Here is a 15,466-nt window from a genome sequence, read left to right as displayed (position 1 = left end):
TTGAGCATGAGTTTTGGAGGGTGGTCGGTTATTGGATTCCAGGGCTGCTCCCGTTGTCTTTCCATCTGCACTGAGGGAATCTCGATTTCTTCTTCCTAGTGTCATCTTCCATAGCACATCTTAAACAAGAAGCGTGTAGTTCAGATAGTAAGTGGTCCACTTTGGTATTCAGGTTTTCTGATTAGAATTCTGGTTAGCACAGAACAACTGCAGGCCGGTTTCACCAGTTCTTCCTTAATATGTTACTTTAGGGGGCACAATAAATACAGAAGTTTCTCCAAACAGTGTAGGAAGGATGACACCTTGTATGTTGACTTTGGGATGTCAACGAATGGAAGCCCCTCCAATTTGCAGCCTAAGACAGAACTTGAATCTTTACATCCCAAAAGGGATGCTAATCTGTTTTTTTTGTTTCCGTACATTATCACGGACTAGCCTTTTATATGCTCAAGTAAATGTTTATGCTAATATATTGGAGAGTATGGGTTTGAGTTTCCTTTGTGCCTGGTGTTTGTTATCTTAGCTTGTCAAATCAAAACAGTTTTTGAAATGAGATTTCTCACTTTTGTTTTGGCCTCTACTTATTTCTTATTACTCTTCGAAAAGGTTTGTGCACAGGAGGTGGATTACGGATTATCTGTCTAATCATCATGCTTTAATAACAGTCCACTGTCACCAGTCAACATCCAAAGAGCCATATGGTAAGGATCAGAACTGTCTTCTGGTTTGTGTAAAATGCCAAAAACGGAGCTAAAATTATTTCCTCAAGTATCGACTCCATGTTCATGCTGGTGGACCTACCTTCAGCATTTGGTGCACTCAACACCCCACCCACCCAATTATCTCACTCAGCAATTGTTGAGCCAAATGTAATAACAGCTCCAAACCCTGTGATTCCTTTAAAATTCAGCTGGTGATTATGACTGACAGCTTCACGTCTCACAAGGCACTCACTTTTCAAGATTTGTTTTGAATAATGGGAACTTACTTTTTGATACATACCGGAGATTTCTTTTGGGAGAACATGACAGATCCCATTGTTAGTAGTATGACATGGATACGTGTTTTCAGCGGATGTAGCCGTGACCATATCTGTGATGTCACAGTGTCAGCGAGAACCCAGTCTGGGTGAAGAACAACTGACACAAGCAACGAGAGCTGGGAAGTTTGGAAAAGAAAGTGCTTTGAAAAGGTGGTTCAAGACCTGTCTCTGCTGTCTAGAGAAGATCCAAATCCCCATTTATTACTGCAAACAAAAGTCTGAGAGTCCTGCTCCACACTTGCCTAACACTGGCATGAATAAATAACATCCATTCTCAAAAATTACATCTTTCAACTTCTGCTTGATACAAAATATCTTCTTGGCATAACGATCCATCACGTTCTGGCTGAATTACTGCGTCGCAGCAGTAATGAAAAGTGAATGTTACTCTGATGCATGGTTTGGTACAGAATAGGTATTTACCCTTCCTGATCTCTGATTCTTTCAGTATTCTAAAGCTACGCTGCCAGTTCTTGGAAATACATGCACAGCTCTTTACTTACTGCCAGCCAGTCATGTGTCAGTGTCACATAACGGCACCCCTTCCCGTGGCGTGTGACAAGGCCAAGCACTCGAGCATGTGCGAGGAAACGTTCACGACTCTCTGCACCTCCCTCGAGTGCAGCAGCAGAAGTGGAGCAGAAGCACCTGCCCCTTGGCATTTCTGGCTTCTGCTACTCTGAAGGCATTGTGGCTGTGCTGAAATCCCTTCCATTGTCTCCCAGGCAGCTTCAGAGGCCAGAATAAAGTGTTCCTCCTAGATTTCAAAGGAAATAGCTGATCTGGCTTCAGAAAAGAACTTCTGGGACACGTGAGCTCCTCTGGGACAAGGCAGGCATCAAAGTTCAGGATGCGGCAACTACAAGTTGGAGACAGAGCTTCTTGGCTAAAAAGACTTGTCTGTAGGATAAATTTCCAGAGGAAATTGGAATATCATTAGAAATTTCTGAAGTGCTTTCCTTGGTCAAAAATTCTTTCTGTCTTTAAGAACAGTGCTCAGAACACTGATAGTGTTACATTTGTACCCCCTTACTTTGAGTAAAAAAACACCACCAAGAAAAAATCCAACCAAACAAATAAAAAAAACAACACAAAGAAACCCCAAAATAGTTTTGTCCTCACAGAAGGAGGCAGGCTAGAATAAGCCAACTATAAAAAGTTCACCATTGCCACTGATCTTTTTTTTTAATGGTGTTCAGGGCAGCAGGGTTATCATTGTGACAGTCATGACTCTACTTTTTCTTTGTTTGTATGATCAGTATGTGTACTTTGCAGTCAATAATTTGTAGAAAAATTTATGTCTAAAAAGCGAATAAGTGTTTCTTGCTTTCAGTACATTTTCTAAATGAAGCTTTATATGAAAGAAGTAAGACAATATTTATGTCTGTACCAAGGAATGGCCCAAGTTTGTGGAGTAGCAAACTTGAAAAATGTTACCTTAAAAGATTACATGCAAAGCAATTTCCTTTTTTTATTTTTTTCTCTCACTGCAGTTGTTATGTTAAGAAAAGGTGAACAGGACAGATCTCAGGAGGTGCTTCCTGTTTGTGCAAACAGATGGCAAGTTGGCATTAACCATATACAGGAGATAACATTATCAAAATATCTTAACCACAGATGTCACTTTCAAGAGGACTTTTATAAAGCATTTTCTTTCATTTATTTTGAAATTAATCTAGTTAAAATTTGTGCAGATGTGACATCTACTTGACTGGATTTTTGTTAATTGTCCATAATACAGTATTTCTAATTTTCAAGCTTTGGATGAGAAATGCATTTACAAAACATGCTGTGCCAGGTATGTATATAGGAATGTCTATAGGAAACAGGTAGAGCTGCTTTTCAAATAGAGAGGAAGGAGATTACGTGAAAAGAAATGACATGACTGGGGTTTTAGCAGGCTGTACAATTACAGACGTTTGCTCTAGATATCTCTTTCTTACTCTGTAGGAAAGGAGGATGCTTCTTTCCTTGTAAACAGTATTGTCCCAGGCACCATAAAAATTAAAAAAACCCAAACAAAAAAAAGACATTGAGGATATGACCTCATAAGGCACAACCTCGGTACGTAAAGCCCTGGCAGCTATCCAAGAATAAGTCATCGATATGGCATTTCCTTACAACCTCTTCTGTGATGAAGAGCTGCTATTTTCCCAGTCCTTTGAATCCAGTCCATTCTCAAATCTCATTCTTTGGTCATCTAAACTTATGACTGGTTTATTGTCTTCATGTAACAGGAGTTCCAACATCATCAGGGGTCTTCTGGTCCACTTCTAGTAGCAATTTATCGGAGACCAACAAAATGGTCTCCTTGGTACGTTTGTCTCCTATCAGGCAGTAGCAAAGAATTCATAGCCGACTGCTTCACCCAGTCTTTGCACCTCTACACCAAAGGAAAACAAATTTTTAATTAAAAAATTCTAGGAGTAAGGGAGGGGGAAGGGCTTATGAGCCTTTCTTAGGTGTGTCCATCACCCTTCTAGTCAAATAATTAATGAAGCAGTCTTTTCATCAAGTGTTTTTTCCTGATGACATGTGGAAGACTATGTTGTGGACAGAAATAAGGGCCCAGTCATCAATTTGTTCAAACTATTTTTAAAAATTGTAGTCTATGAATTGAATTTTTCGGTACTTGTTTCTGTAGTAGCGCAGCAGTCAGGACTTGCAAAACTGAGTTTCTGATTAACGCCATGAAAACAAATATGACAGCTGGCAATGGAGACTGGAAGTTCTTCACAGCATCCCACCACAGGGACTGGGACCAGTGCATCCACGTTGATGGAAACCTTCAGCCTCTTGACTACAGAGAGCTGAGTGCTGGTTTTGCTGTTTTCATGCAGTAAGTGTGATCCGCTCATCCTGCAGCACAAACAAAGCAATGGAGAAATTAAATACACAAAAAAATAAAATTCCTTTTGCTATAGTAAATCTTGCGGCATTCACACAATTAGACATTGAAAAATTGGACAAAGGAAGCAGACACGGACAAGAAATCTTACCTTTACATAGATAACGTGACAAGTGGCAACTCTCTAGAGCACTAAATGGGAGAAGGTGTTGGTTTCTATTGCCCCTGAGTACATCAACAGGCTCTCTGAGAGTTTGGCTCCTTGTGCTGAGGACCAGCTCTTCAGCCTTGGAGCGGACTTGTGTGAGAAAGAGCTGTGGTTAGGAGCTGTGAGAAGCCTTTTTGGGGCCTCACCCACTTTGATGGGGAGTTGCTTTTAGGTTCAGGTCCTTGCTCATGGTCTGTGCTGAGCTTTTAGATACACACGTGCCAACCGCTTTATCTCCCTCCCTGCTCCTGACCTCTAGACTTGATCTCACACCTGCCTGGCAATCTGGACTTTAGGCTGACCATTGTTCCTGTCACTGGACCTGCTTTATTCTTCTCCCTTGGATCCCATGGGAACACAGCACGTTGCAGCGTGGCCTTTGCCTCTGCTCGCCTTGTCACCTTTGGCTCTCAGCTTAGCTTCTGTCTTGCACTTGCTGCTCCCTGACACCTGAGATTCAGGACAAAGAAAAATGTCCCCTGAGATAATCTCGTGCAAGATGGCCTGAGTCCTTCGGTTGTAGAAAGTGGCTCTGTTAGAGGTTAAATGCATCCTCCTTACCTAGTCCTGAGTCATGGCCCCCAAACCGTTGAGTCACCAGCCTCCAAACCATTGAGTATTAAACTTAATTCTTTTTATAACAAACCAACAAACCATAATCACAGGGCAACTGCCTGGATCTCCTTAAATGGATTAGACTGGCAGACACTTGGCACTGAAGGTGCTGCTCAGGAAGGGAGCTTGCGTACTCGACCCTTGATTGTCCTCACTGCTTTGTTAGTGGCTCCTTTTCTGCCCCTGTTTTGAACCACTCCAGAGAGCTCTGTTATCCATGAGACAAGGCTCCTGTGGAGGGTAAGGAGATGAATGTGAGATCATCTGTGCTGCTGGGTGCTGGTGCCAGGGTTCGAGTATCTTGTGAAACGCATAAATGTTTTTTACTGATTCCCCGGGAGGGACTCTCAGATGGTTTAGAAGTGTCACATAAATTCATCAGACTGGATATCTTCATGTGAAATCTTTGTGACTTTCTAAGTGTGTTAGCACGATCGAAAACCACTGTAATGCAGAAATCACAAAATTATGAAGGGGAGGTCTGTGAGGCAAGGCAGATTATTAGTCTGGAAATATCTTTCTACGCATTTTTTTAACTGGAATTTGCGATATTTATGCAATTAAAGACATTTTCTCTGTTTGCTTTGGGTCAAATTAAACTTCACAGATCTTCATGTATTTTTGTTGTGATAGTTAGGGTCGTCTGACAGTTTTCATGCAGTCACCATCCACACTGGAAATCCATAGCCTTGATCTTCATCTTTCTGTACATCTAAGACATCAGCTGCACTTCCAAATTTTTCCTTGCCTTTACTTTATAGAGTTGTCCCAGTCCCATAGTTCCTGCTGCAGTTCCCCGAACTTGTGCTCTTTAGAGACTGACTTCGTGCATGTCCGTCAAGTAATTAGAGGCAAGTCTGTAAGGGGAAACAATTTTCTTGCAGTTAAGATAAAGAAGCCTGATGTGCCTGATTTGGGAGCAGTTTGTAAAGTAGTACGCAGATGTGAAGTGGACCACAATGTTGGGATTAATCGTAAACATCAGTGTCCACACCCCATTAAGAGTTTCAGCCTGTAATACTTGTTGTTGTATGTTGGATATTCTTACCTCATTAATGTAGTTTGTCACGATTTCCAAAGGTAACTGAAATATTCTGAGAGTAACTGAAAAAGATCTTCTCACAGCTGTTTTCATCTAATTTGTCTGGTCTGTAATTTCTGGGAAAGCGTTAGCAGTTTTCACATGGAACTCTTCTGAATACGTCAGTCCACACCTGTAGTATGAAGATATCTGCTGTAAACCTTCAAAATTAGTTAACTTTGTGCAGAATTAGCACGTCTTTATTGCAGATAGTGAATTCTGTGTATGTTCATTGGCAATGATTGTAAGCTTAGGGTAAGGAAACAGACAAGTCTCTTTGTAGTATTAGGTGACAGCACACAGGACAGGGGGAATGCAAAACCAAACTGGAATAGGCAGCTCAGTATGGAAGCTGAGGGCACAGCTGGAAAGGTACAGTCATTTCAGTCTTCACATACACTGGAATACTGCTAAATACATTTACTGTAGATTTTATATTTGATACACATTATTCTGTGTGGCTTCTGGTGCTTCAGAGGAACATGTCATAGTCCTGTTAGCATTTTTCAGTTAAACAATTCAAAGCATACAACTCGTGGAAGCGATATTTTCTCCTCCTCAGGTCTCTCAAAAGAATAAAATCAGGCAAAGCAGCATCAGTGTAGTGTTCTTGCTGAACTGTAGAGACTAGTAGACTTTCAGAAAGTCAAAGTAGGTGAATTAAAACTTAACGTAATTCTGCGTTAGGGGAAATTATAGACGGGGAAGTACATGACATGTGATTTTCCAAGACCACAGAGTAGTGCAGTGGTGTCAGTAGAAGGTCTGAGATCCCTTCCCAAGTTTAAACTACAAACCAATTCTCCTTTTCACTCTGCTACTCTAACGCTTTGGTTAAGACCTCATGACTTCTAAGCAAATGTTTTACACAGTACGCAATATGGTAACGCAGATACTTAATCATTTTTTTATATTCAGAATCAACAACAGTGGAAAATGTGTCTTGAAGACCAGGGATGACTCCTACTGACTGCACGTCTTCAGAGGGAAAAACGCACTCCCGTGTATAAGGGGCTGGAAGAACTTCACAAGCATGTGTTTCAAACCTTGCAACACCCTAAATGTTTTTTTAAGTGCTATTGCACTGCCCCCTGTGGTGTCTGGGCTGATTGGGTCTCCTCTGGAGTGAAAGGCAGAAAAAAAAGAAAGGACAGGAACACTAAATAAATGTGGTAGAGGGTTTTTTTTTTGTCTAGGAGCAGGTTTAGCTGCTGATGATCTGACTGAGCAGCGAGCATTTAATGCTCTCGGGGTGCATAAAGGCAGGAAGAACCCTCGCTGTGAGAAGAAAAGAAAAAACACTCTTAAGAGGAAGGTCTTCTGAGAAATGGCATTATAGAACTAAAACAGAGCAAGTAGAGGAAGGAAGTCGGTGTCCTATATATACAGAAAGGGAGGGGGGATCTTCTCCATAGTAACGGAGGGAGCAGGGGAGGAGGAAAAGGACACCACCACAAACTGCAAAAGATTTTTTTAACAAGTTGGATAGAAAAGAGATTTGAGGGTCGCTCTTCCTCTGTCTTTGCAGAGCCTGTGGTTTTGGTATGATACAAAATCCCTTAAAAATGTTTAAGCTTGCAAGTTGAGGATTCGTCGTTCTTTAGTATTTGTCCTTTATATTATAAATGTCTTCTTATTACAAGATTGAAGCTTGGTTGTTAAAAGTTTCAGTTTTGTGATTTACACCGTGTGTGTGTTACTGTTGTGTGTTTGTGTTATTACTAAGTAGTTACGAAATGTTTTGGCGCTGGAGTATGGCCGGGTTTTGCAATGATATTTAACAGGCGGGGAGTTAGGCAAGGTGGTCTGTATGTCTGTAACAGAAGTAGTCGCTTGCATGCGAATCACAGTGTCCTGAACGTCGGGCTTGTTCCTGGTTTTGCTGATGCGAATCCATTTGTTCTTTTTCCCTCCACTTATTTCTTGCGCTCGTTTTCCCTGATTAATTCAAGTGGAAGTCTTGCAAAGCCCTTGCAGGACTGTTGCATCTCTTGCCAGGTAAATCCCTGTCGGTAGAGAGAGCAGTCCTTCAGCCTCAGAAATCTAGCACTGCAGTAAACCCAGATCATTTGCAACTGATGTGAAACATCTAGGGAGGTTCTCCTCCCCCTCTACTCTGCCCTGGTGAGACCACACCTGGTATACTGTGTCCAGTTTTGGGCTCCCCAACTCGAGAGAGACAGGGACCTACTGGAAAGAGTCCAAGGGAGAGCTATGAGGATGATTAAGGGACTTGAACATCTCTCCGATGGAGTGATACTGAGAGAACTGGGGCTGTTTAGCCTTGAAAGGAGACGGCTAAGAGGGGACCTTATTAACGTATATAAATATCTGAGGGGTGGGTGTCAAGAGGAAGGGGACAATAACTTCCCAGTAGTGCCCAGCAATAGAACAAGGAATAATGGGTTTAAGTTGGAACATAGAAAGTTCCACCTCAACATGAGGAGAAACTTCTTTACTGTGAGGGTGACAGAGCCCTGGCACAGGCTGCCCAGAGAGGTTGTGGAGTCTCCTTCTCTGGAGACTTTCAAAACCCACCTGGATGCGTTCCTGTGTGGCTGCCCTAGGGAATCCTGCTCGGGGGGTTGGACTGGATGATCTCTAGAGGTCCCTTCCAACCCCGAACATTCTATGATTCTATGATCCTCTCCTCCTCCCGTTCGCACTTTTCCTTAATTTACAGTGATTACTTCTAATACAGTAAAGCAGTTACAAATCTCAGTTTTGACTTCATAAGAGATTGCAGCAGTTCTTGTTGATTAAAATAAAATGCTTTATTGAACGTTTGCCCTGCATATTATGAGGTGGATACTCTCTTTGTTTAAAAATATCTGTAGTTCTTTTTGCAAAGACTTACAGCAGCTTCTGTTTTCAGGGTGGGATGATTAACTGGAATAGACTGTTTCCTCCTTTACGTCATAGACATAATGCGAATTATCAAGATCAGCGCCCGTCTGAACAAGACACACCTCCACCTACTGAAGTTTCTGAAGAGCAGGTAAACACTTTCTATTTTAAAATGGCATTTAAAAACTGGTTAGGAATTACCTCTGTTAATTTTTTGTCCTCTCTTGACACAGTTTCTTAAACGTTCTCTATAGCAGCACAAATTAGAATGTCAGATAACAGTCACAAACCAGAGACAGCGAATCGTCATTACCATCCAAACCAGAGTTACAGATCGACTTGGGAGTTTCTGCTCTTATGTGTAACTGCTTGTCTTTTGTATGTAAAGATGAGACAGTTTCACTAGTGGGAGTTACTAAAATCTGATAAAACAAATGTTTCCAAGAAGTAAGAGTAACAAACAGATTCAAGCTCCCCAGGTTGTAGCCTGTCTACAGGTAGCTGCATTGGCCATTTTATAGTCTAAGGTGTCTGCTGCCCTTGAACAAGAGTTAGGTTTCAAGGGTAAGTTTTTCTTTTCCTTTTTCTAAGGAGATAAATCAACACTTGCTAGCACCACACTGTCATTTCTAGTTACATTTAAAGTGAGCTTGTCCCAGACAGAAATCTTTGATGTGATCTGATTTCTAGTTTTGATTCAATGTTAGCTTGTGTTCAGAATGTTCAAAACTGTAACTGCACTGGTGGTTTTGCCTGCAAACCTGCTGGGCTGCCTCCAAAAAGGAAAAAAAAAGTCCCCAAACAACCCAAAAGCAAAACAAAAAACCCCAAAACAACAATGAAAAAGAAAAACACTACATCAAAGAGCACTTTCTGAGACAAAACCCAAAAACTTAGTTTTGGCTAGCCTGAAAGCCTACTCGGTGCCAGGCACAGAGTGGACCGAAAGATTTCCCTCCTGGCTTGGTTTGCTTTTTTGGGGGTTTTTTTGACAAATTCTGCTTATGGGAGCTTTCATGAGTGGGCAGGAACTAGTGAAATAGGTATTATTCTGACTTATGCTGGATTCTGATCCAAAGCATTTAGGTCCAGGTTTATGAAAGCAAGATGCACTTACATTTTCTCGTGCATTGAAGTTGTAGAGCTCACCTGACTGCTGTCATTTGCAATGCTGTCTGGTTACCCTGCAAAGAAAAAAAGAAATAGAAGCGCCTTTGGTTTCTCAGGACTGTACTAATAACTGCAGGAGTTGTCTCAGGACGGCAGAAATGCAAGGTTTCCTTCTATTCTTCAGAATAAAACCTGCAAGCATTTGCAATGCTTTTGGTGCAAAAATCTCTGCATTTCTTGTGGGTTTTTTAGAACCTTAAATTACCGTTAGCAATATACATCTCTGTTTCCTGGAGCAGGATTCAATTCCTGTGGTTAAAATATAATCGGGTGAATCTTTTTGCTGTTAGAAAAAGATGAGCTTTTTGTTGTTAGGATCTATTCCCCACGATACTCGCTGGGTGTTTCTGTAAATGGGAACATTGCAATTCCATCCACCACTTCTTAAGGTTAGAATTCATGGCAACTGCAATAAAAACCTTTCTTTGGAAATGTATTTCTGTGGTTAGCTTTTATTCCACTGCCTGCCCTTTTTCTCATAAAAAACACAGTCTTAGATGAAAAATCAGACAGAGGAAACTTGAGAAAGTTACAGGTTATGAAATCCAGTTTGAAGTTGCACTATTGTTGCAGAGGTGTAGAAAGTAACAATTCATTTCTCTCTCTACGGGAAGGTTAGAAACCGATGTTGGGTTGAAAGGGGCGAAAAAAGGGGAAAGGCACAAAAATGATGAGTACCATATTTGATATTCTGATGACCAAGATTTGCAAACAGTTTGTAATGACGCATTTAGCTTAAGAGAAGGAGGACCCCCGCCCGCCTCTGGACGTACTTGGAAGTAGTATATTTCTCAGTAAGCTGCCAAAGCAGAGAAGATTAAAAATACTGAGAGTTCCGGAGGCGTCTTAGAGGAAGGGGAGGTCACTTTTAATGGCGTCTTTCTTTTGAAAGGCTTTTAACGTAGTTTCAATACCAGTGCACGTGGCTCCTACACCCTGGGAAGATTCCTCCCGAGGCGTAAACGGCCTCTGCACCGTTCGTGCTCAGCTGCAGCAGCGGAGGAGCAGTGGTGGCTCTCAGGCACCTCCCATAGCTCTGGACTTCCAGGCTTAGGAGCTGCAATACCTGGTCACTAGCCCGTTAGGAGCAGGCTGGGCAATGCTTTATGCTGCCAGCGGCCACGGTTAAATATCACCTGCCTCTCGCTCCCTCTGCCGTGTCTTTTTTTCCTCCTCTTTAGAAGCTTAACTATAAAAGTGAGTTATATTGTGACTTTCAGTCAAACCTGACTGAGAATTGTAGATTTTAACTGTACTTTAGATTGGAATTTAACCATAAATTAAATTTGGTTACACATACGTTGCTTTTTGCGCATGGGAATTGGAATATCTGTCAGCACAGAGCAAAAAGGTTAAGCATCAAGTACATGGTATTATAAAAAGGCATGGATCAAGTGGTTAGTGATTACTAAAATTACTGTCTTAATGTGCCCTTTTCCAGGTGATTCTTCCTTCAGTGTCATTGGCTTACGCTGTTTTGAGACCAGGTAGAATCCTTCCAAGAATTTTACTGAACCCATTTTAAGGATTGTACTGCCTCTGGTTTAGGGGTAGCTTTGAGGGGTAGTTTTGAGGTTTTTAATGCTCACTGGAGAAGTAAGAGACTTTCTGAGAGAAGTAGAGCTAAGGGTGTCTGGCCACACACTGTAAAATTCTGTATTTTGGTCAGTGTTGGCTTCTTGAAGTCTCGTTCTTGGTGAGAGCAGCGAGCCCCAAAAGTCAGATCATAGTCGTCACGTGTGGTGCCATACTTTCTATTTCACTCTTCTTTCAAAACTGGGCCGGCTAGGGAAATAGAGGTGTGGCATTTTCAGCAAACGGTCGGTTTTGAATAAAGTAGCAGAGAGCAGTCATCTCCGTGGCAGTGTTTTCAAGCATGCTCTCCCAGATACTCCTTTGGGACAGTGCATAGCCATGCTCGCTTGCTTTCTGGAAAGGTCACCTGGAAAGGTAACAGTGTGATCAGTGGAAAAGTGGCCTCTAACACTGTTAACTCATGCGCACATGGCATGAACAAAACTCCTTTTTTAAAGCAATTTTACGTTCTTTCTTGTCCAGGTCGCACGTCTTATGGAAATGGGATTTTCCAGGGGAGACGCTCTAGAAGCTCTGAGGGCTTCAAATAATGACTTAAACGTAGCCACTAACTTTCTGCTGCAGCACTGATGGTTTTCTGCACGAAAGGACTTCGCTTTATGGGTTTGGAGGTGTCTGAAAGAGGATCAAAGCCACCTGCTGGACAGACTCAAGGAGGTCGTCCCCGCAAGAGCATCAGAAAAGAGAAACCGGCTCCATGTGACTGGTGATTCAAAGTGATGTTAACGAATGATGAGAATTGTTCCCAAGCCTTCAGATCACTCGATGGTTTCTAGTTTGGTTATCCTTTTCAAAGTAACTTTAGCTTCTACTTATTACTGGATATTGCCTAAATTTATTTTTAAAATAAAGTAGGTTGGTTTTTTTTCTTGTAAATCCTTGCTAGACATGTTATCAGACTTAATGACTAGGAAAAGCAGCTCTGACAACCACAACACCTAAATTTATCTATGAAGAAAATTATATTTTCTTCATTTACCAGTCTAATTTTCTCCAGCTTACATGTTATTTTGCAGTACTTGATTTTTTTATTACAGTAATAAGAGGTTTGAAGATCATTTCATTTTCATCTCAGTAAAGGGTTCTGGGACTACCTTGTCATTTTTTTAAAAGTTTTATTAATGCTTGTAATATGTTATTTTTTGAATTCCTCTTCAAATAAAAGTTGTCATTCAGCACATAACACACAGATAGGACGAGAGAAAATTCATGTGCATATTGCAAGCTATGGTATGTGTAAATTTAAATTTTTACAAGCTAAGTGGATTGCTAATTGGATACAGATCATGAAGATCCTCACTGGAAGCAATAACCCCTAACATTCTGTGATTCTGTGAATAAATGTGAATCAAATGATACAGTAAGATCAGAACTGAAATTATTTGAATGACTTCCACGTGTAATTCGGACCGACTTCTGTAAAGATGAACATACGCTCAGTGCCCTATGTGCTGGTACCATTTTTTGAGCTGACTACATACTATCTTAAAATTATAAAAAGCTAACTCTTTTATATATAAATATAGTTTTAGTTTTCTACTGTCAAAGATGGGATAACCCTGCATTTGCTGAAGCCTCACTGTCCGAAACAACTTCATGTTTATCAGAGGTGGGAATATTAACTTTTAACGGTGACTCAGGCTAATATAGGAGGTAACAAGACAGTAATGCCAAGGAAGTACAACACTAGTTTTGAAGTTGGGATTAATAAATAAGTTTGCTTGGCTTGACTCTTGGAAATGCTCAGTGTTAGCACCTCATGTGCTGCCAGGTCTAGTCGAGAGGTGGCGTCCCTGCCCAAAACAGGGAGGTCGGACTAGATGATCTCTAAGGTCCCTTCCAGCCTAGGCCATTCTATGATTCTATGATCACGGTCTCAGGAGTTGCAGGAGGTGAGCTGGAGGGAGGTGAACAGCTCTATAAAACCCAACAGAAGTAGTAATACAAGATTCCAAACTGCGACACCGTGAAACCAACCTGCACATGTATCTCAAGCATTTGATGTATGTTCCTGTATGTACTTGTTTGTATATCTTGTGTATACGTGTCTGTTTATATATACACAGGCATATTTAATACATACATACATTCAGAATAAGATAGAGGTTATTAGCAGTGTAACACAGGTGATAGCAGGTGCAAAGGGGAGGAGGTGAAAGAAAACAGAAGAGAGAAGGATGTTCTGGAATTCCAAGCGAACACGTGTGTACCAAAGTACAGATCTGCCCAGTCTCACTTGGCCTGGAAAATACACCTGGAAGTTACAGGAAAAGATTTAGGGAAGGAGGGAGATACCTTTCTTTTTGTTTCTTACATGACTGATAAAACTGAAAAAAATCCTTCAGGTGTACAAGTCCTTAACCAGAAATTGTATCAAATTTATGTAGTTTTCAGCACTTGACGTAATTTTTAGTAAAGTCAATGTCCTATGTGTATTTTTCAGTATTTTCCAGTGGGGGAAGTAAGGGGGTTTTGGAATGACTGTGTGTTTTCCTGGACTTTGATCCACCTCCCTCAGGGTTTGCCTCACTGCTACGATCACATTATTTAGGCAAAGTCTGCTTTTTAATTGAAAGATTTTGTTTGCGGGAAGCTGAGTGGCTCCCTGTGTGCGTAGGCTGGGGACGTTTCTGTACCCAGAGAACTCTGGAAACCCACTGTCTTACAAAGCAAAGGGCACATGTAAGAAAAAAAGACCTACAATAATTTGTATATGCAAACTACTTAAATGCTTTGAAACAAGAACAGGTTTTAATTTGGAGACAAATTCTTTGAATGCAGATTCTACCTTCACAACTATTTTATCAAAAGTAGCAGTCAGAAGTTAAATTTTGTCTTTAGGAAGTAAAAGTCCACCTAGTCCAGAATAAATTAAATATGACCTGTGCCCTTTCAGATGTTGCCCTACTCTAAGGATGAGCACTTATTCTTTGGAATTTTAAAACATACTGAGTGGCATCAGGGACATGCAAGTGGATATTCCCCAAGTCTTAATCCTTTCTTTCTGTGGAAGGGCTATCCGAACGTCACAGTCATGTGGAAAACCCCATTTTGCTGGGCATTTCACAAAATGTAGTCAAACAGAAGGGCTGAAATTCAGGTCTTGCTGATGTCACTTGAAAACTCCCCTTGAGATATATGAGAACAGTTTGTGCTCAATAATGCTTCCAGGGTCATGACTTCCAACTTAAAAAAAAAAAAAAAAAGAAGTGGTAAAAGGAGGGGTCTCAGATGCCGTTGAACAGAGTTCCTGTTTTGTCTAAGACCCAAAGAAGAAAGATTCACACGTTAAGAGCTGGAAAACAACTCAGTTTCCATTTGTTGATGAAACTTTAATGGTACGAGGGCGGCAAGACTTTGGAATAAATTGCCCAGAGATGTTGTGGCTGCCCCCTCCCTGGGGGGGTTCAAGGCCAAGTTGGACGGAGCCTTGAGTATCATGATCTAGTTGAGAGGTGTCCCTGCCCATGGCAGGGAGGTTGGACTAGATGATCTCTAAGGTCCCTTCCAGCCTAGGCCATTCTATGATTCTATGATTCTATGACCGTTTCTGGGAATGTGAGAAGCATGCATCTTCACAGCCTACTCAGTGTTTGTCCAATACAGTTTTGAATATCTCATTACATAGTTTGTGTTTTGTGTGCGACACAATAATATTTTTTAGGGAATGAGAGAATGCAGAATAGTTTTCTGTTTAAGTCCCTAGGGAGATCAGACCAGTTTTAGTAAAGCTGAGATTTGGTATTTTGAAACAGAAGTAATTGCTGCTCTTAGGATTTCTCTGCTAGACTGGGAATGTTGTCTTTTGAGATGACATTGGAGCAAATTTATTTGGAACTTTCCTAGGTGGTTATGTGACGCTTCGAAACACACCCACAGTAAGGTTCGTATCCATGGAAACCTGACTGTTAGGCCACCAGGTTCTCAAGCCTTAACTTTTTCTGAGATGCAGAATGATTGGGCTCCATACCTGGAGCAAAGCCCTTGTCCTCCGCTCAAACGTGTGAACGTTTACCTGCTGCTGAGTAAGCACATGGGCTGTCGCAGCTGGTTCGCGTA

At 41.3% G+C, this 15,466-nt stretch overlaps 1 protein-coding gene across 1 annotated transcript in view; it reads left to right on the top strand.

The window, feature by feature from the left end:
* LOC104281291 (ubiquitin-associated domain-containing protein 2-like) overlaps positions 1-12,541 on the top strand; it is a 34,068-nt gene extending 21,527 nt beyond the window's left edge. The window contains exons 5-6 of the mRNA XM_009879239.1: positions 8,670-8,792; positions 11,870-12,541. Coding sequence (XP_009877541.1) covers positions 8,670-8,792; positions 11,870-11,977 — 231 coding nt within the window. The 3' untranslated portion in view covers positions 11,978-12,541. The remainder of the gene's footprint in view (positions 1-8,669; positions 8,793-11,869) is intronic.
* Positions 12,542-15,466: the final 2,925 nt, after the last annotated feature.

This window comes from Apaloderma vittatum, unplaced genomic scaffold (assembly GCF_000703405.1).
Source record: "Apaloderma vittatum isolate BGI_N311 unplaced genomic scaffold, ASM70340v1 scaffold3992, whole genome shotgun sequence".
NCBI classification, from domain to species: Eukaryota; Metazoa; Chordata; class Aves; order Trogoniformes; family Trogonidae; genus Apaloderma; species Apaloderma vittatum.
Note: the sequence above shows the minus strand (reverse complement) of the source record. Positions and strands in the feature narration are given on the sequence as shown.